Here is a 20848-nt window from a genome sequence, read left to right as displayed (position 1 = left end):
GGCAGTACATCAAATGTGCTATTTTCTGCTCAAGATCCAGTTGAAGATGCAGTCTTTGGTGAAGTTCCTAATCTCAAGAATGGCGATAGAGGAGAAAAAAGACAAAAACATTTTCCAGAGAGGAGTTGTAGTTTTAGTTCTGAAAGTCGAGCAGGAATGTTGCTTAAGAAGAGCAGTTTGGATTTGAATTCAAGTGAAGCGGCTATCATGATGGGAGCAGATGCCAAGATTCTCACAGCAGCATTGACGTGTCCTAAGACTTCTCCACTTCATATTGCGAGAACCCATAGTTTTGAGAGTGTTAGCTGCCATCTAGCTGATCCTAGGACTTGTGTGTCTGAAAGCACTTGGGGTTCTGAGCATAGATCTTCTTCAGTGTTAGAGATGCTTGAGGAAAGCCAAGAGCTCCTAGAACCTGTTGTTGACAGTGTTGCTACAACTACTATGACAAAGGGTACACATGACAGTCTACAAAATGACAGTAACAATGATCAGCCTAGAGATTTGAAAGCAGGATCCAAAGATCTAATAAATAAAAGAAGTAGTTTCTGTGGTGCAGCTAAAGCTGTTGAGAGGGAAGATGTTGAAACTGGACTAGATCCTTTGTCTCTTTTAGCCACTGAATTTATAGGAGAAAAAACTTCTGATTCTGAGGATAAGTTGTTTTCTCCAGTTATTGCACGTAATCTGGCTGATGAAATTGAAAACTATATGAACCTAAAGAGTCCCCTGGGTAGTAAATCTTCTAGTATGGAATTACACAGAGAGGGGAACAGAGAGTCTGGAGCTACCCCACTGATACACCCTTTAGAGAGGAGGTCAAGTCTACCGATAGATCACAGTCCACCAGCACAGGATCACAGTCCACCAGCACAGGAAAGTCCTGAAAGTGAAAAAATCTCCCCTGCAGTGTCAAGGTCCAAAACGTTTACTGGGCGTTTCAGGCAGCACACTCCCTCTCGAGGTCACAAAGAACGTTCAAGTTCCTTATCTGCACTGGTGCGTTCTTCACCTCATGGCTCACTGGGCTCTGTGGTAAATTCTTTGTCAGGGCTAAAGCTGGATAACATACTTTCAGGGCCCAAGATAGATGTCCTGAAGTCTGGTATGAAACAAGCAGCAACAGTCGCCAGTAAGGTGTTGGTAGCTATGGCGTCTGCCTACAACTACTCAGATGATGAGGTAAGAATATTTTATGTGTTTACTCTGTCTCATATTGGAGTGTTTGTAGTATTTTTCTCTATGCAAGTTATTATTTAGAGATGTCTAGTAACTTTGGTTTTTGTATTTAGAAAATATGCATATCCTGTTTCTTGAAATAACTAGAACATGCATGTAAGGAAAGTAATAATGAAGAAATAGAATATCGGGACTATTTTATAAGTCCATAGATTAGTCTAAGCTAACACATTAAGTTAATTTCTTTGCAAACACTAATGATTAATGTTTCAATTTAAAAATGGTGCCATGTTATATCTGCATGGCACTTCAGCTTTTAAATAACCTTACATTTATTATCTTGTTAATATATGTGAAGGAATTCTACAACTTGATCTTTCAATTTCATGCTCTATAGCAAAATCTGGTAATTATTTTAAAAATTATTGTAAAGAAAATTAATTATTATATCCTCATATGAATATAAGTAGGGAAATTTTGCTTATTTGTTTTATAGAAAAACTTTAATTGGACTTACACTGTTGCCCTAACCAGCATAGCTCAGTTGGTTCAGCTTTGTCCCACAAAGTGAAGAAAGGTTGCTGGTTTGATTCCCGGTCAGGGCACAAGCCTGGGTTGGTAGTTGAGTTTACAGTCGGGGTGTGTATGACAGGCCACTGATCAATGTTTCTCTCACGTTGATGTTTCTTTCCCCCTTCTTTTCCCTCCCTTCTCTCTGAAAATAAATTTTAAAAATCTTTGAAAAATTATTTTTATATTGTGTTCAAAATATTGTACTACTTTACTAGAAAAAAACAGACACCTATGTTTACTATTATTATTGTAGCACTATGTTCTAGGTATTGTCATAAGTTGTATATTTATTTTATACATGAACATATATATATGTATATGAACACACATATTTATTTAGTTTTTGAAGTAATTCCTTGGATTGGTACTGGCGTTGTCCCCATTTTATAGATGAGGTATCTGAGATTCAGAGAGATTAATTAACTTTCCCAAGTCACACAACTAGTGAGTAGCAGAACTGGAATTTGAAGTCTGGGAGATTTGCTCTAGAGTCCATGCCCTCAACCAACATAGTAGCAAAGAAGGGGGCAATATCTTAGAAAAGGTTCCTGTGGAGACTGTCCAATGAGGAAAGCAGATAGTATCTAAGTTGGCTTTTGATGGATAAATTGAAAGTTTTGGGTTAAAGTATTAAAATGGCAGAATGTGTATCAGAGAAAATAATGGGGAAAGTATGAAGGCTTAAAACATCATGCATTTTTAAGATGACATAATCAATTTCAGATTGCTGCAAGTCATAAATAGGAAGTAGAGATAGGAAATAAAACTGGACAAATAGGATTTGTGTACCATTCAAAGGAAAATTTTATTCTATAAGCAAACTCAATTGAATTAAAAGTATAGTAAGTATTATAATCCAAATTGTATGTTGTATTTAAAGAGTTTACAGTCAATTAAGGAAAGAAAAAAAAAAGGACTTCCGCCAAGATGGAGGCATAGGTGGAAACACTGTGCCTTCTCCCACAACCAAGTTTGAATACAACAAAGGTCTGGAGAACTAGGACACACCCAAAGACCAGAAAACGGAATTATACGGAATCCGACAACTACGAACTGTTCAATGGGGACGGTAAGAGAGGCGAAGCCAGCAGCGGAGCTGGGCCGGGCAGGACAGATCCCCCGACCTAGGTGCACAGGCAGCCCGGAACCAGTCGGGGTGTGGGGCAGACTGACCAAGGTCGCACATTCGGGCACAGTGAGACGGAAGACGCAGGCCCCAGGGGACGAGGGCTGACGGCGGTGGCACACTTGCGTGCAGTGGGATGAAACGCGTGGGCCTGGTGACAGTGGTAGCGGCAGTGCCGGTGGGCCTGAGGTGGCAGGCGGCAGACGGGAAGCCATTGTCCCTCTTTGACCCCGCCCCCACATATAGTGTCACAACCCAGAGACTGAGTTGCCCTGCTCTGGTGAACACTTTAAGGCTCCGATCCTGCTACGGAACAGGCACGAACAGCCCAAAAGATGGCGCAAGAAGAACTCAAAGTCCCAGAGCCAATAACTCTAAGCGACCGAGAAATTGCCAGCCTCTCAGAAGCACAATTCAAGACACTATTTATCAGGATGCTCACAGAACTGGTGGATTATAGTCACAAATTAGAGGAACATATGAAGGCTAAACTAATTGAAATGAAGGGAGATGTCCAGGAAAACAATAGTGATGGAAAGGAAACTGGGACTCAAATCAATGGAATGGACCAGAAGGAAGAATGAAACATCCCACCAGAAAGAAATGAAGAAATGAGAATTCAAAAAAATGAGGAGAGGCTTAGGAACCTCCAGGACATCTTTCTTAAAATTTAAGAAATGTGAGAGAAACATGGATCCATTGCCTCTCTCACATCCCCAACAGGGGACTGGCCCACAACTCAGGCATGTGCGCTAACTAGAATGACCAGCGGTCTTTCTGTTTGAAGGCCAGTGCTCAGTCCGCTGAGCTGTACCAGCCAGGGCAAAGTTCCTTCATTTTATAATATTGAATATTGAGAGGCACCGCATATCCTAAACATACACCAGGGTCACAGCATAATCTTAAAGTAATACTATGTAGGTCATCATTTGAATGTCTTAAGAGTTTGGAAATTACAAATAATAGAAGTTCTGTGTTTTAAAAAATATGGGGGTGATGATTTATTTAAGGGTTGTAGAGGAGTTTAATTCTGAAAAAGGTGGAGTAAATATATTCTCATTGGCAGAGGTATTATTTATATGTGTCTGGTTTTATTCTTTTCAATTGAAGGAGGAAACTAATAGAGATTACAGCTTCCCNAGAAAATAGATAGGGGGGAGGGTGAGAATAGCAGGGGAAATATAGAATCTAAAGAACTTGAGACACGTGGTTATAAACTAAGGGTGGGGAGAATGGTGGGGAGGGAGTGTGTGGGTAGAGGGGAATGAAGGGAGGAATAGAACAACTGTAATGGTATAATCAATAAAATATTTTTTTTAAAAAAGCTCACTTCAAAAATACCTTAACCTGGTATTATTTTTTTAAGAGTCATTATATATTTGAATTTTACCTAATAGTATTTTTAAAATTTTTATTGATATATTGTTTTGCATTACCATTTAACCACCTCATACTCCCATCCCCACCCCACAGTCATCACACTTTTGTCCATGCCCATGAGTCCTTTTTCCTCTCTGCTCAATTCCTCCACCCCCTAACCTCCACCCCCCATAGCTGTTATCCTGTTCTTTATTTATGAGTCTGTCCCTCTTTTGCTTGTTAGTTCTGTTTATTTCACATAAAAGTGAAATCATACAGTATTTGCCTTTCTCTGAATGGCTTATTTCACTTCGCATAATGTTCTCCAGGTCCATCCGAATCATTGCAAAGGGTAAAATTTTTCTTTTTAATGGCTGAGTGATATTCCATTGTGTAAATATCCTGCAGTTCTTCCATCCAGTCATCTACTGATGGACACTTGGGCAGCTTCCATACTTTGAGATTATAAATAATGCTCCAGTGAACATAGAGGTGCTCATGCTCTTTCAAGTTAGTATTTAGGGTTTCTTAGGATATGTTCTAAGAAGTGGAATTGCTGGGTGAAAAGGCATATCCATTTTTAATTTTTTGAGGTATCTCCATACTGCTTTTCACAGTGGCTGTGGCAGTCTGCATTCCCACCAACAGTGCAAAAGGGTTCCCCTTTCTCCACATCCTCACCAGCAGTTGTTTGTTGATTTATTGATAATAGCCATTCTGACAGATGTGAGGTGATATATATCAGTGTGGTTTTAATTTCATTTCTCTGATGATTAGTGAATGTCCTCCTTCGAAAAATGTTTGTCTGGGTCCTTTGCCCACTTTTTAATTGGGTTGTTTGTTTTATTGGTGTTGAGTTCTATAAGTTTTTTACAAATTTTAGATATTAACCCCTTATCAGATGTATTGGGAAATATGTTCTCCCATTCTGTGGATTGTCTTTATTTTGTTGATGGTCTCCTTTGCTGTGCAAAAACTTTCTAATTTGATGGAGTCTCATTTGTTTATTTTTTCCTTTGTTTCCCTTGCTTGGGGAGATATATTAGATAAAATATTGCCATAAGGTATATCTGAAATTTTAATGCCTATGCTTTCTTCTAGAATTGTTATGGTTTTAGGTCTAATATTTGTCTTTAATCCATTGTGAAATTATTCTTGTGTGTGGTGTAAGAAAGTGGTCTAGTTTTATTTTTCTGTGCATATCTAATTTTGCCAACACCATTTATCAAATAATCTATCTTTAGATCATTGTATATGCTTGCTTCCTCTGTTGAGTATTGATTGACTATAAAGGTATGGGTTTATTTCTGGTCTCTCTATTCAGCCCCATTGATCTATGTGTCTGTTTTTATGCCAGTACCACGCTGTTTTGATTACTATGACCTTATAGTATGGCTTGATATTAGGAAGCATGATTCCTCCAACTTTGTTCTTTCTGTTGAAAGAAGTATCTCTGTTGCCATGTGGGGCCTTTTGTGTTTCCATATCAATTTTTGAAATATTTGTTCTAGTTTTGTGAAATACATAATTGGGATCTTGATAGGAATTGCATTGAATCTATAGATTGCTTTAGGTAGTATGGACATTTTAACGATGTTAATTCTTCTTATCTATGAACACAATATATGCTTCCACTTATTTGCACCTTCTTCAATTTGTTTTCTTCAGTGTCTTAAAATTTTCTGAGTACAGGTTTTTAATATCCTTGCTTAGATTTATTTCCAGGTGTTTTCTTCTTCTTCTTTTTTTTTTTAAGACTGAGCCATTTTATATTTAAAATTTTATCTAACAGTGTTTTTTTTAAAGCTTTATATGGAGTAATTTGGACTTGGAATATAGGATTGTAGATACCAACTGGTCACAGATCTTAATCTTTCTTTTCATTGCTATAGCCATGATACCCTGGCAATAACAAATAGGATATACTTAATATTTTCAAAGGAAGAAATGAATAAAAAGTCTATAAAATGTTTATAATTATTAACCAGAATTTAATCTAGGGAAAAATTAGGAATATGTGTAAAAATAGCTCAAGGGAATTCATCAGTGTAACATACAAAATTTAAAGCATTATGAATGTGCACACAGTGGAGGATTTACTAAATATGTAATGATACATCAGTAAATTGGATTAGGATGGAGGGGTATAAATAATATAGAAGATTTTAAAAATATATTTATTTATTTGTAGAGAGAGGAGAAGGGAGGAAGAAGTAGAAGGAGAGAAACATCTATCAGTTGCCTCTAGTACATGCCCTGACTGGCGACCAAACCTGCAACCCAGGCTGTGCCCTGACCAGATATTGAACCTGTGACCTTTTGCTTTGCCGGAAAACACCCAGCTAACTGAGCCATAGCAGTCAGAGCAATGTAGAAGATTTAATGTCAAAGTACATGAAAAGAATATGTTAAAAAACAATTCCTGTTTTGTAAAAATGTATTATGAATATTTTTAAATGATTACGAGGCTATACATCAAGATTATGATTGTACTCTATGGATGTTGGTATTTCAAGTGCTCTTATTTACTGTTTTAAATATCTGTACTTAAATTTTTGATCATTTAATGTGATCTTATAACACAGAAGACACAAGTCTTCTTTAAAGCAAAAATTCAAAAGGGAACTGCTTATTGAAATATTTTTTATTTAAACTAAAGCATGAACAATCATGGAGATCAAGAACTACAGTATTTGGAACTTTATTTATTTTATTTTATTTTATTTTATTTATTTTAATTTATTTAACTCTTGTTCAAGTACAGTTTTCGAAACTTTATTCATTCTTTATATCTCTACTGTTGGTGGTGGTTGTTCCAAATAATCACATTCCCAGCTAAAAGTCTCACAGCAATCTTATTTTAAAGGACTCATGTTATTCATATTTCTTGGATGATATAATTAAGAGTAAAGAAGTAATTTTTGCAAAGTCACGTAACGTGATCAGAAGCCAAGATCACACTCAGTCTGTGTCTGACTCTGATGCTCACACTCTACTTGTGCTGCCATCCGTGGTCCCACTAGAGACAATGAGCTCCTAGAGTTTCTTCATTTTATTTTGTTTTATTATTTTAAGATTTTATTTATTATTAGAAAGAGGGCAAGGTAGGGAGAAAGAGAGGGAGAGAAACATTAATGTGAGAGAAACATGGATCCATTGCCTCTCTCACATCCCCAACAGGGGACTGGCCCACAACTCAGGCATGTGCGCTGACTAGAATGACCAGCGGTCTTTCTGTTTGAAGGCCAGTGCTCAGTCCACTGAGCTGTACCAGCCAGGGCAAAGTTCCTTCATTTTATAATATTGGATATTGAGAGGCACCCCATATCCTAAACATACACCAGGGTCACAACATAATCTTAAAGTAATACTATGTAGGTCATCATTTGAATGTCTTAAGAGTTTGGAAATTGCAAATAATAGAAGTTCTGTGTTTTAAAAAATATGGGGGTGATGATTTATTTAAGGGTTGTAGAGGAGTTTAATTCTGAAAAAGGTGGAGTAAATATATTCTCATTGGCAGAGGTATTATTTATATGTGTCTGGTTTTATTCTTTTCAATTGAAGGAGGAAACTAATAGAGATTACAGCTTCCCATCTGGCCTTGAAGACCATATTTTGGAAGAGAGTATGTCACCTAACACAAGTATCTCAGGGCTGGTCCCTGGTGAACTCACCCAGAGCAACACAAGCCTTGGCAGTAGCAGCAGCAGTGGAGACACAGGAAGATCACATTACTCAACAGGTGTGGGGACAGATTGTCTTGTCTTCTATTGTATGTGACCTTACCTTTCCCTTTTCCCACCACGCATACAATAAGCCTCATTTGTTGAGATGATCTGATAGATTTTTAATATAGCCACATGATACTATCACTGTTTTTATATGATCTCCAAGTACTACAGTTACCTAATGACTTTATTTTTAGTTGTTCTTAAACTTTAGTGTGTCAGAATCATCAGGGGAATTTGACTAAAAATATATACAAATATCCAAGCCCTATGCTGAAATTTTTGAGACTGAGTATGTGGGATAGGGCCTTAGAAATTTATGTTTTTTAACCAGCTCTGTGGGTGAATCAGGTGCATACCAGGGTTTGAGAGTCCCTGGGCTGTGTCATCTGAAATGTCTTTAGCTCTGTGTTACTTTTTAAAATTATAATTCTATTTTCTCTAACTTTCTAATGTGAAAATTTTTAATTTCCTGAGATGTTCAAAGAAGCACATAGTGAACAATCATATATTCTCCACCCAGACTTAAACTGTTAACTTTCTCTGTGTGTGTGTGTGTGTGTGTGTGTGTGTGTGTAAATACATATAAATGCACATACATTTGTATACTGAGCCATTTGAAAATAAATAGCAGACTTCAAGATCTTCCCCTGAATTTCCCCCTAAATGCTTAACTATGCATTTCCAAAGAATCAGAACATTCTTGTGATGTATTATGATGGTTACTTTTCTCTAGGTGAACTTCCATTTCCGAGAGGCATAAAAGGGCAGGACTTTGAAAAATCAGATCATGGTTCTTCTCAAAACACCAGCATGTCTAGCATCTATCAGAATTGTGCAATGGAGGTAAAAGCTCTGTTTTTGTTCATGGTAACATTGCTGTGAACGTATTTTCATTTCAGAATGACATTTAACAGAATTCTATGATATGCTTGTTGACAGAATAATAAGTCATTTTGATGAATTTGATATCTTATGTAAGCAAGCAGTCAATAAACTGGTAGTTTTATCTTTAAAGTAATTGAACTATAATCCCAAATTTGATGAACAAAATAAATAAAATTCTATGTCTGTTAAGATTGTCATTGTGGAGGTTTTCAGTTTCTGCATGTTTCTGCTGTTAGGTTTTGATGTCAAGTTGTTCACAGTGCACAGCTTGTGGAGCTTTAGTTTATGATGAAGAAATTATGGCTGGATGGACGGCAGATGATTCAAACTTGAATACAACTTGCCCATTTTGTAAAAGCAACTTCTTGCCTCTTCTCAATGTAGAGTTTAAAGATTTCAGAGGCTCTGCAAGGTTAGTATTGTAAAAAGTAAGAAGTAAGAAGTAAGTGCCCCCCCAATGGCATGACTCCTGGGGGAAGAGTGAAATATTCATGTTATATTCCAGGTGTCCCTTACCTTTCTCTCCATCACTTTCAGTATGAGTATTTAAGTAGAAAATAATGGTAATGTAGGAAACTACTTTTTATTTTATTTAACATGTAAATTTCAGTAGCATTTAATTCATGCAGATAAACTTTATAGAAAATTTAAAATCTTAGGCGTTATTGTAAATATTCTGCCTCTGGACCTTAATTATGTCTTTTAGAAACAAATAAACTAAAAGGTGGGGGTTGGGGCTTGCTTGATCTCTTCTTCTTAACTGGTGGTCCTCTGCACAGTGAAATGACCAAATTCTAAGCAATAAGAAGGAAACTAATTGATCTATAATCAGTCGTCAAGTAAATAATTGAGTTTGGTAGCTATACTGACCTAAGTAATTTTACTTAATATTCTATTTGTTTTATGGAGCAAATGAACTTCATATTATTGTCTTCTTTTAGCTGTTTTTAAAAGACATCCAGTTGTATGGGTGTTTTCTCTCTCTTTTTCCCTTAGCTTCAGGTTTGGAGCTGAATGAACTCTGATTCTTGATACAGTATCAATGGTTTCTGCAAGGGCCCTCTTTTATTATCTTCCTTTGCCTGATCATTCCCATTCTCATTGCTTTATCCAACAAAGACATTGTGCTGTTTGTGGTATATTCTTGAATATATATCCTTATAAAATATGTTGTTTTGCAGGATTATGTATTTTAAATTTATATAATTGGAATAATGTGGAAAATTTCTATTATTTTTGTCATTCAGTTTAAAATCTGAGTTGCTGTATGTTGGATCTAGTTTATTTCTTTTCTCTGGCAGGAAGTTGATATCCCATTTTACTTATCCATTGTCCTAGTGTTGGATACTTCAGTTGCTTCCAGTTCTTTGTTGTTAATAAATACTACTGCGAGGGGCAATCCAAAAAACTGAATTCATTTATAAAAATATTGTGTATTTATTTTTACGTGTTTAAATTTCAGTCACCTTCAAAGTACTCTCTATTTGATGCAGTACACCTATTGAGAAATTTTTTCCACTGCTCAAAACAGTTTTTGAACGCGTGTCGACTTTGATGCCTTTTAGTGCTTCTGCCATTTCTTGTTTCACTTCTTCTACATTGGCAACATGTTTCCCTTTGGGGAGTTTTTTCATTCAAGGAAACAAAAAAGTAACTGGGGGCAAAATTAGGTGAATAGGGAGGGTAGGGCATAGAGGTCAGGCCGTTTTTGGTCAAAGATTACTGAACGCTCTGCAGTGTGTGCAGCTGCACTGGGTAGTCACCCATCGTGAAATGGCAAATGCATTCAATGAGTCTTCCAGAAAAACACAACATCTCTCAACATTAACAGTTGATACACTGATATAGATGGGTTCCTAGAACACTCCCCTCGTAGGGGAAGGCTGTACAATTAGACATCCACCCTTCAGAAGATAATTCTGGTTTGGGGGGATACCCCCCTATACACTGTAAAATGCATGTTTACTTTTGTACTTGTGAAGTAGTTTTCCCAAAGTAAGTCTTAGGAGTAAGACCATTGGGTTGTTTCTTACATGATTTTCAAAAATACTGGGAGATTGCTTCCCAAATGGCTATACTCCCACTAGCAGTGTCTAAGAAATTTTACTTATGTACCTCCTTACCAGCATTTGGTATTATAACTTTTCTGAATTTTGCATTCTAATGACTATAACGCAGAATCTCATTTTTGTTTGACTTTCTCTGAACACTACAGAGTTTGTGTATCTCATATTTGTTTTTCCAGAATTTTCTAATTGCCTGTTTACCATATTTTGCTGTGTGTGCTCCTGTGTATAATGCACACCCACGTTTTTCCCCAACTTTCAGGAGACAAATCTTCCATTTTAGTTTTTTAATTCAATTTTTTATGTGTATTTAGAAACAAAACCAATTATTGTATTCCAGAATATTATTTTGCATATGGATATTGTTATTGCTTTCTAGAGTTACACTCTTCAATGCATAAGCACAAATAAAAGAATTGAAAACAGTATATAGATACAGAATTAATACTATCCATGTATAATGCACATCCTTATTTTTTCTCTCAAAAATGTGGGCAAAAAGTTGCACATATTATGCAGCAAAATGCAGCATATCCCTTGCCCCATTTTTATATTAAGCTTTTTCTTTTCTTGTTGATCTCTGCCTTGAATATTGATATTAACTCCTGAAGAGAAATGATTAATTTTGCTGTCTTCATCTATTAACTTTAAACCTTATGATTTGTGCTTCTGGAGTCTTGTTTTTAAAGTTGTTCCCATCTGTAGGACATGAAAATTTTTCTCCTGAATGTTCTTCTGATGTTTTACCTCTGATATTTAGGCCTTTCATCCCATGTACATCTCATATTCTTAATGTATACCTTATTCTGTGTTCTCCAGTTCTTTTGGTCAATATCATATTATTTTTATTATTGCTTGTTATATCTGTAAGTTACCCCCTTATGGAATTTTTTTTAGCTTTAGTTACTTATTTTAAAAATTATAAAATTTGAGCCCTGGCCAGTGTGGCTCAGTTGGTTGAAGTGTCACCCTGTAGGCGAAAGTTTGTAGGTTCGATTCCCAGCCAGAGCACACGCCTAGGTTGCAGGTTTGATCCTTGATTCAGAGGTAGACAGTCCCTGGTCCAGGCATGCATAGAAGGCAACCAATCAATTTTCTTTCTTTTTTTTCCTCCCTTCCTCTCTCTTGAAAGCAATGAAAAAAATGCCTTTGGTTGAGGATTAGAAATATATATATATATATAACATATATATTTTTATGTATATATATGTATATATGTATACATACATAGAGAACTTTAGAATAACTTTTAAGCTCCTTAAAAATTTAACTGGAGTTTTTATTGGGATTGCATTAGATTTATAGATTAATGCAGGGAAAATGGATATTTTCCATATTATTCCTTTATTTGTGAGCATAGTATATATCTTCATTTTTTAGATCTTTTTTATGTACTTTTATTCTCTGTAAGTCTTGTACTTTATTGTTGAGTAATTGTGCTTCTTAAGCTATTGTGATAAGGATCTTAGTTTATACTGGACTTCCGCCAAGATGGAGGCGTAGGTGGAAACACTCTGCCTTCTCCCACAACCAAGTTTGAATACAACAAAGGTTTAGTAAACAAAGACACAGCCAAAGAACAGAAAATTGAACTATACAGAAGTCTGACAACAACGAACCCTTCAACTGGGACTGGTAAGAGGGGCGGAGCCAGCAGCGGAGCAGGGTCGGGCAGGAAAGATCCCCCAACCCAGGCACGAAGGCAGTGTGGACCCAGTCTGGGTGCAGAGCACACTGACTGCGGTCGCACATTCACGCACAGTGAGACGAACCGCGCAAGCCCCAGCGGGCAAACCAAGTGGTGGAGGGCTGACAGCGGTGGCACATTCGCATCCAGTGAGACGAAACGCGTGGGGCCCCGGTGATGGTGGCAGCTGGGGCCGCAGCAGCAGGAGGCAGCAGACGAGACTGCCATTGCTCCTCTTTGACCCCGCCCCCACGTACAGCGTCACAACCCAGCGACTGAGTGGCCCTGCTCTGGTGAACACCTAGGACTCCGATCCCGATACTGATACATAACAGGCACGAACAGTCTAAAAGATGGCTCAAGAAGAACTCAAAGTCCCAGAGCCGATAACTCTAAGCAACCAAGAAATAGAGAACCTCTCAGATGCACAGTTCAAAACACTGGTCATCAGGATGCTCACAGAACTGGTTGATTATAGTCACAAATTAGAGGAACATATGAAGGCTAAACTAATTGAAATGAAGGGAAATGCACAGGAAACCAATAGTGATGGAAAGGAAACTGGGACTCAAATCAATGGAATGGACCAGAAGGAAGAACGAAACATCCGACCAGAAAGGAATGAAGAAATGAGAATTCAAAAAAATGAGGAGAGGCTTAGGAACCTCCAGGACATCTTTAAACGTTCCAACATCCGGATTATAGGGGTACCAGAAGGGGGAAAGAAACAGCCACGAGTGGAAAACGTATTTGAACAAATAATAAAGGAGAACTTCCCCAGTCTGGCAAAGGAAATAGACTTCCAGGAAATCCAGGAAGCTCAGAGAGTGCCAAAGAAGTTGGACCCAAGAAGGAACACACCAAGGCACATCATAATTACATTAGCCAAGACCAAAATGAAGGAGAGAATCCTAGAAGCAGCAAGGGATAAGGGGACAGTCACCTACAAAGGAGTACCCATCAGACTGTCAGCGGATTTCTCAAAAGAGACCTTACAGGCAAGAAGGGGCTGGAAAGAAGTATTCCAAGTCATGAAATCCAAAGACCTACAGCCAAGATTGCTTTATCCAGCAAAACTTTCATTTAGAATGGAAGGACAGATAAAGTGCTTCTCAGATAAGGTCAAGTTCAAGGAGTTCATCATCACCAAGCCCTTATTATATGAAATGCTAAAGGGACTTATATAAGAAAAAGAAGATGAAAAATATGAACAGTGAAAGGACAGCAAACACACAGTTATTAACAACCACACCTAAAACAAAAGCAAACCAAGAGGACAGCTAGATCAGGAGTGGAACCATAGAAATGAAGAACACATGGAGGGTTAGAAACAGGGGAGTGGGAGGAGGAGAAGGGGGGAGAAGGTACAGAAAATAGCATAGACAATAGGTAGAAAATAGATAGGGGGGAGGGCAAGAATAGTAGGGGAAATATAGAATCTAAAGAACTTGAGACAGGTGGTTATAAACTAAGGAGGGGAGAATGGTGGGGGAGGGAGTGTGTGGGTGGAGGGGAATAAAGGGGGAATAGAACAACTGTAATGGTATAATCAATAAAATATATTTTTAAAAAACGATCTTAGTTTATACTTTCTTCTTGAGTATAAAGGAGCATTATTGATTTTCCTTCACAGTATGTCAGTATGGAAAATTTCAAACTTACAGTTGTTTAAAGATATTTTTTGCAGTGACACCCAAATATTCACACCTACATTGTACAATTAACATTTTACTGTGCTTGCTTTGTTACCAATTTATCCCTCCAGCCAGCCACCAATCCATCTTATATTTTTATTCATTTGAAGTAAAATGTAGGTTTGCGCAGCGGTAGTATTGTAACCAAAGAGGTTTATCTGAGGCTGAGGCATTGGTAATTGAAAATACATAAATAAAGTAGAATGTAGACATTACTACATTTCTCCCCCAAAGGCTTCATCCTGTATATAATTATTGGAGTTCAATATTTGTTTACTATATTTTTTCTTTTGAGGTAGAGTTGGTATCCAATAAAATGTACTGATCTTAAATGTACCATTTAAATAGAGAATGCATACATTTGTGCAAATTCAAACATTTATCAAGATACATAACAAGAACTGTACTTGAACAAGAGTTAAATAAAAGAAAAGAAAAAAAAGATACATAACAAGATGTAGAACATTACTGTTACCTCAGAAACTTCTCTTAATGTCCCTTGCAAGGACCAACCCTCATACTGTTCCCACCCAGGAGGTGAGAGAGATAAGAGGAAAATAAAACTCTGAATGAATAGAGGGGAGAGAAAATGACCAGAAACAAAATGGAAATTTTATAATGGGGAAAAAGAGGTATTATAAACAGTGATAGCTTAATAACACACTGAAATGCTGCTGTTTCTTCTCTTTCTTAACTCAGAAAATCAATGAAATATTGTGCTTTTTTCTTCCTTCGTAGCTTTCTTTAATGGTTTTCAAAAAGTGAAGGGATCTTATACTGAACTATAATGACCTCTAGACCTTTCATTTGAAGAATTTAGGTCAGGAGGGAAAGAATGAAAGCAACAGAGCGTGAGTGATCGTGTGTGTGTGTGTGTCTGAAACAGACAGTATTTCTATGGATTATATAAATCATTAATGACTGCTTTGCCATAAACTGATTCTAAATATGAAGTTTAGAGGACTTGAGGATTTTTTAAGACTTATTTTTTGGACTGCTCTGTATTTTTTAGCTTTTTCCTGAAACCAAGTACCTCTGCTGACAGTTTACAAAGTGGCAGCATTCCATTGGCAAGTGACCGTTTAGAGCACAAACCCATATCCAGTTCAGCAGAACCTGACTTGATCAATTTTATGGATTCCCCCAAACAAAACCAGACCATAACTGAAGAAACAAGCACTGCGGTTGAATCAAGGTACCGTAGGTTATAGAGAACTTCTCACAATAAATTGGATATCCTTGTAAAAATTCCATCTTTAAAGATAACTTGACTCATGTAGGCATAAGTTCTAGCATTTAAAAAATTTAATCTTAACTAACTAATGAATGAATATAATGATTAACTGTTTAAGTCTTGCACAAAATGAACTTATCAACCAGTAAAAAAGTATTTTCCCCTTTAGTCATTGCAGTTTCCAATGACATACTGTCTTTACTCTTAAATATTTATTGAATGAAACATTTATTGAGAGACTTTTGTAGGTTAAACATTATGCTACACACTAAAAATAAAAAGTAAGTAAACTCTGGTCTCTGTCCTTAGGTGGGTCATAGCCTTGTAAAGAAATGATTTGCCGATGAATCTACATTACTTCCATGCAGCATAGTTACTTCTAGGTGATTTAGTTTCATAAAGATAAACTAATATTTGGATAAAGCAACTGAATGGGCACTTAGTCTTTTTAAAATGAACCTGTTGTCTACCATGTGTCCTCTTCCCACTTCACCAGAGTCGTGCACTCAATCCTGCTCTTTCAACCAGTTTTACAAAATGCCTGAAGAAAATTTTATTCTTATAAGGCAGTACTGACTACTCATATATTCAATAGACTCAAAATTCATTGTAAAAATACTTTAGCTCTACAGATTTAGATTGTTTTACAGAACCAGCATTTCTTCTTCATTTTAAGTGACAAAATAAAGAATGCCAGTGGAGATGTTCAAACTACGAAAATTTCACCTGTGCCTAGTAGTTTATCAAAGCGGAATGTATCTTTGACTCGAAGTCACAGTGTTGGAGGTCCTTTGCAAAATATTGACTTTTCTCAGCGACCATTTCATGGCATTTCAACAGTTAGTCTTCCAAACAGTCTGCAGGAAGTTGTGGTATGTAACAACATTATAATTACACTGTGTGCTCATGTAACTATTTATTAGAACATAAGTAATTCTTCTGTAGAAGATGTATTTGAATGTCATGAAAAGTATTAAGAATTTTTGATAAAAGAGTAGGAACTTTTTACAATTTCAAATATATACAAAAATATACAGAGGAGTAACAAGAATGAATTCCTCTGGCCCATTGTCTAGATCCAGTAATTTTCAATTTACGGCCATTCGTTTTTCATGTATACCCTCATTCACTTCATTACAGGTTATTTTGTAGGAAGTTTCAAACATCATGTAGTCCATTTGTAAATATTTCAGTTCGTATCTCTAAAAGGTAAGGATTCTTTGAAAAATACAATGCCAATATCAGACCACAAAATATAAATAATCTCAAAATTTTCAGTTTTTGTTCAAATTTCTAATTGTCCCAAAAATGTCAAGTATGTCTGTTCTCTGATTTGAGGAATCAGGATCAAAGAAGGCCTGTGCGTTGCAATTGATTCATCCGTTTTTTAGTCTTTTTAATCTGTAGACTCTCCCTTTTTCCTTTTACACCTTATTTATTGATTCCAACCATAGAGATTGCTAATTGTACCTAGAAGCTTGGTCATATTCAGTTTTCGTTTTATTTTTTGTTCATTTGTTTATTTTTACAAGACAATTTCATCACTGGCAGTGTGTTCCTGCAGTGGAGACGTGAATTATCTTTCCGATGTTAGTATCTACTAAATACTTCCTTGCCTAGATCAAATTATTCATGTGGAGCTCAAAAAATAATAATAGTCTAATGCTGTGATCTTTATAGTGTGGAGTACATCTATGCAGACCTTCCCCCAGGTCTTCTGTTTGGTTTTGTAAAGATGCAGTTTAAGTTGGAAAGGCAGGAAAATGTTTGACCCCCCCTTTTATTTACCAGTCTTCAGAATAACAAGTTGAGTTCCTAATATTCTCCAAGGTGATTAGTTAATTTGGGGGAATAGGGTATCATTATAAAAATTTGATTTTTAACATTTATGTGTACATCCATTGCTGACCTTATTCTTTTAAAATATATATTTTATTGATTATGCTATTACAGTTATTTCATTTTCCCCTCTTATTCCACTCCTCCATGTACACTCCCTCCGACCCACATCCCTGTTTCCCCACCTCTGCTTAGTTCATGTCCATGGGTTGTACATAAAAGTTCTTTGACTTCTCCATTTCCTGTACTATTAACCTTCCTCTGTCTATTTTGTACCTACTATTTATGCTTCTTATTCACTGTGCCTTTCCCCCCATTCTTCCCCTTCCCTGCTGATAACCTTCCATGTGATCTCCATTTCTGTGATTCCATTCCTGTTCTAGTTGTTTGCTTAGTTTGTTTTTGTTTTTTTAGGTTCAGTTGTTGATAGCTGTGAGTTGTCATTTTACTGTTCATAGTTTTTGATCTTAGATAAGTCCCTTTAATGTTTTATATAAAAGGGCTTGGTGATGATGAACTCCCTTGACTTGACCTTATCTGGAAAGCCCTTTATCTGCCCTTCCATTCTAAATGAAAGCTTTGCTGGATAGAGCAATCTTGGATGCAGGTCCTTGCCTTTCATGACTTCAAATACTTCTTTCCAGCCCCTTCTTGCCTGGAAGGTTTCTTTTGAGAAATCAGCTGATAGTCTAACGGGAACTCCTTTGTAGGTAACTGTCTCCTTTTCTCTTACTGCTTTTAAGTGTCTCTCCTTTTCTTTCACCTTGGGTGATGTAATTATGATGTGCCTTGGTGTGTGCTTCCTTGGGTTTAACTTCTTTGAGATGCTTTGAGCTTCCTGGACTTCCTAGAAGTCTATTTCCTTTGCCAGATTGGGGGAGTTCTCCTTCATTATTTGTTCACATAAGTTTTCAGTTTCTTGCTGTTCCCCTTCTCCTGGCACCCCCTATGATTTGGATGCTGGAATGTTTAAAGTTTGTCCCAGAGATTCCTAAGCCTGGGACAAAAAAAAGATTTTCTTTTTTTTTTGAATTCTTATTTCTTCATTCTGTTCTGATTGAATGCTTCTTTTCTTCCTTGTGGTCCAAACCATTGGTGTGAGTCCTGGTTTCCTTCCTGTCATTGTTGGTTCCCTATATATTTTATTTTATTTTGTATAGCTTTCACTCTTTCCTCTATTTTGGGACCATACTCAACCATTTCTGTGAGCATCCTGTATTTTGAACTGTTCATCTGATAGGTTGACTATCTCTTCATAGCTTAGTTGTGGTTTTTTTGGAGTTTTTGATCTGTTCTTTCATTTGGGCCATTTTTGTTGTTGTTTTGGTGTTCCTGGTACATAGTAAGGGGCAGAGCCTTAGGTACTCACCAGGGTGGGGCAACCCCCGTTGCTGTGGCAGTGTATGTGGGGCAGGCATCCAAAAGGGAACAGTGCCGCTTGTGCTGAGCTCTCCGTCAGCTTTCAGTTACTTCCTCTGCTGCCCACAACAAAATTGGGCCCTTCTAGTGCTGATTCCTGGGCGGGTGGTTTTGTGTGTGTTCTAGGACCCTGTGTTTCTCTCCAATGAACTCTCCTGTGAGGCTGGGAATCTCTCTCGCTGTTGCAAATCCCACAGGTTATTATAGTCAGAGGATTTGAGGCTTTATTTTCCTGTGCAGGAACCCTGGGTTGTGTATTTTTCATTCTCCAGTTGTTCCTCCTGATTTTTCCGCATGCAAATGTGGGGCCACCTGGTCTACCAGCAGCTGCCTTGCCATGAGTCTTCTCTGCCATGGCTGCCCATTTTCGCCCCTTCTATAGGTCTGAATGAATGCTTCTTCTTTAACTCCTTGGTTGTCAGACTTCCATACAGTTCAGTTTTCTGGCAGTTCTGGTTATTTTTCCTTTTTAAATTTGTTGTCCTCCTTTTGGTTGTGCAAGGAGGCACAGTACATCTGCCTACGCCTCTATCTTGGCTGGAAGTCCAGAGTCTACTCTCACTGTCCTTATTCTTATTCATGTTAATTACATCATCCCATCTTTGCTCATCTAGAGCTCTGTACAAGCTAGTGTTTTATTTCTTGTGATATGACTCTGGTAGCCTTTTAAAATTTTTTAGACGTTTCCTTGTTTTCTTATATGACAAGATGTTTCATGCTCATGTTATATTATTTCCTCTTCCAGACATAGAATAAGCCATTTCTCTAAGAAACACTGTTCCCTTTAGAGGGAACAAATATTTGGATATCGTAGACTGACTATTAGGGGTAGTTATTACTGAGTTGGTTGTAAATATTTTCTTCTGATTATATTATGTACAACTTAGAGTGTCTCTTTTTTTTTCATTCATTGTTTTGTTTGATTTATAAAACTGCTCTTTAACTACCTTACTTTTTTATTGTAATCAAATGTAAAACTGAGTTAGATAAAATTTTAAAAGAAGTCTGAGAATATTAATACCAAAAATTACCCTATCTATTTAGAGTTGTAGGAGGAAGGTAAAGTCACACATATTTATTAATTTTTTAAAAATTGGCAAGGAAAAATCAATCCTACAGAGACCATTGTTTTTATCAACATAGTAGAATAACTGTCATGTTTATAATAGTGTCTATTATGTGGATTATTACTTTTATCTTATATGATTATTTTTTTAGGTTTTCATTAAGGTGTTCTACTGCATGTAACAATGGACTTGAAATAACTGATTTTGAAAGACTAGAGAAGTATGATCTCATTGAGATGTACTTCTAAAACATACAGAATTAATTAGATAATATTCACATCTATTTATATTTTTATTTTTTTTTAAGGATCCTTTAGGAAAAAGACCCAATCCTCTGCCTGTTTCTGTGCCCTACTTGAGTCCTCTAGTGCTTCGTAAAGAGCTTGAATCTTTGTTAGAAAATGAAGGCGATCAGGTGATTCACACATCCTCTTTCATCAATCAACATCCAATCATTTTCTGGAACCTTGTTTGGTATTTCAGACGTTTGGACCTTCCTAGTAACTTGCCGGGACTTATCCTCACATCTGAACATTGTAATGGAGGTATACAGGTAGGGTATCAACTTCTGTTGGTGTTGGTTAGGGTGAGGCTTAACAAAACAGAAAATATGAACAATAGTGGCTTAACGAGATGTAGATTATTTTTCTCACTTTAAAGTTTGGATAGGTGGTCCAGGGATGGTACTGTTAGGGACATGAAATGCTTCTATCTTTTTGCTCAGCTGTACATGGCCTCCATTTCCAAGTTCTACATCAGAATTGCTGACTCAACTTCTAATCTATCACATCGATATTCCACTCAAGAGTAAGGAGAAAATGAATAGAAAAGAATATGTCTTCTTCTTTAGGGACAGTTCCTGGAGTTGCACATATTTCCATATGTATTTATTTGGTGTGATGTTATACAGTCATTTCTAGTTGCAAATGGAGGCAGAAAAGGTAGCTTTTATTCTGAACTCTTACTCCCAGCTGAAATTTTCACAA

At 36.9% G+C, this 20848-nt stretch overlaps 1 protein-coding gene across 6 annotated transcripts in view; it reads left to right on the top strand.

The window, feature by feature from the left end:
• DENND4C (DENN domain containing 4C) overlaps positions 1-20848 on the top strand; it is a 129828-nt gene that overhangs the window by 95969 nt on the left and 13011 nt on the right. For 5 of the 6 annotated variants that reach the window (XM_037061907.1, XM_037061908.1, XM_037061903.1 and 2 more), the window contains 7 exons: positions 2-1182; positions 7805-7982; positions 8705-8814; positions 9093-9268; positions 15316-15498; positions 16214-16409; positions 20170-20415. In XM_037061907.1, coding sequence (XP_036917802.1) covers positions 2-1182; positions 7805-7982; positions 8705-8814; positions 9093-9268; positions 15316-15498; positions 16214-16409; positions 20170-20415 — 2270 coding nt within the window. Of the gene's footprint in view, position 1; positions 1183-7804; positions 7983-8704; positions 8815-9092; positions 9269-15315; positions 15499-16187; positions 16410-20169; positions 20416-20848 lie in introns of those variants that run through there. The other variant, XR_005068787.1, reaches the window with a different exon arrangement.

This window comes from Sturnira hondurensis, unplaced genomic scaffold, assembly GCF_014824575.4.
Source record: "Sturnira hondurensis isolate 20B ecotype Veracruz unplaced genomic scaffold, ASM1482457v3 Scaffold0013559, whole genome shotgun sequence".
NCBI lineage: Eukaryota > Metazoa > Chordata > Mammalia > Chiroptera > Phyllostomidae > Sturnira > Sturnira hondurensis.
This window is presented reverse-complemented; position numbering and strand designations above follow the sequence as displayed.